This window comes from Leuciscus leuciscus (assembly GCF_965113295.1).
Source record: "Leuciscus leuciscus genome assembly, chromosome: 25".
NCBI lineage: Eukaryota > Metazoa > Chordata > Actinopteri > Cypriniformes > Leuciscidae > Leuciscus > Leuciscus leuciscus.
The window spans coordinates 27,883,251-27,884,202 of record NC_138724.1 but is presented as its reverse complement, the minus strand read 5'-3'; the positions used below and the strand labels follow the sequence as shown (position 1 = coordinate 27,884,202).

General features: G+C 41.6%; 1 protein-coding gene across 1 annotated transcript in view; it reads right to left on the bottom strand.

Moving 5' to 3' along the window:
* LOC309489957 (bestrophin-1-like) overlaps positions 1–450 on the bottom strand; it is a gene marked incomplete at both ends in the record, with an annotated part of 12,031 nt that extends 11,581 nt beyond the window's left edge. Inside the window, one exon of the mRNA XM_082158912.1 lies at positions 299–450. Within this exon, the coding sequence (XP_082015038.1) occupies positions 299–450 (152 nt within the window). The remainder of the gene's footprint in view (positions 1–298) is intronic.
* Positions 451–952: the final 502 nt, after the last annotated feature.

Sequence of the window (952 nt, the reverse complement as noted above, 5' to 3'; positions counted from 1 at the left end):
GAAATACATAACTTAATTGTAATTAACACTCTAAATTGTAATGTGGACTCATGCACTTTCTGTAAAGCTGCTTTGAAACGATGTGTATTGTAAAAAAAAAGAGCTATACAAATAAATGTAAATTAAATTAAATATTCTTGGACGTAACAAAAAACATGATTTTTTTGAGGGCCATTCAATATCATAGTACATATCAAAGCAATCTGATATAACTACCTGTGATATCATTATTTTACAATAGTAGCACCACTATAAAGGCAGTAAAACTGTAGTAATAAGGTGAATGATCAGTGTTTACCTGTAGGTGACGCTAATAGCGCAGTACATCACAGTGAAGATCAGCAGCTCTCGGTACAGCAGCTTATAGATGCTTCCTTTCCATCGCAGCAGGAGGCGATAAAACGTGCCCAGACGAGCATCTGACACCTGCTGTGAGTACGTGACCGTCATCTCTGACGAGCCTCACAGCCCTTCTACTGCTCAAACTGACCTCTCACCTTTCAGTTATTAGAGAGAAGGATGGACAACGACACTGGGAAACACATGTACGCTCAGCACTGAATCACAGTGCACACACACACACACACAGATCACATGCTAGTTTGATGTTAGTTAGCATGCAGCAGCACCTAAACTGATAGCAACAAGTCAAATGCATGCATGGGTAAAACGAAGCAAAACTAGCGTTTAAAGAGAAGCACAAAACTGTAAATCCAACGTAGCAAATGCAACTGCTTACTATTCCTCGTCTGTAGGCCTCAAACACTCTCTATAAGAAATAAGCCACTCTTACTCACAGCGTGTGATGTTGTGTGAGCTGACGGTCGGTACCGGAACCGTTAAGAAGGAAGGATGGAGTGGAGGAGAACATGAGACGCCCACACCTCCGGTCACTTGACCCGCTAATCTGTTTTCCACTAACAAAGAGGCATTGTGGAAAACTGGGGGGTTT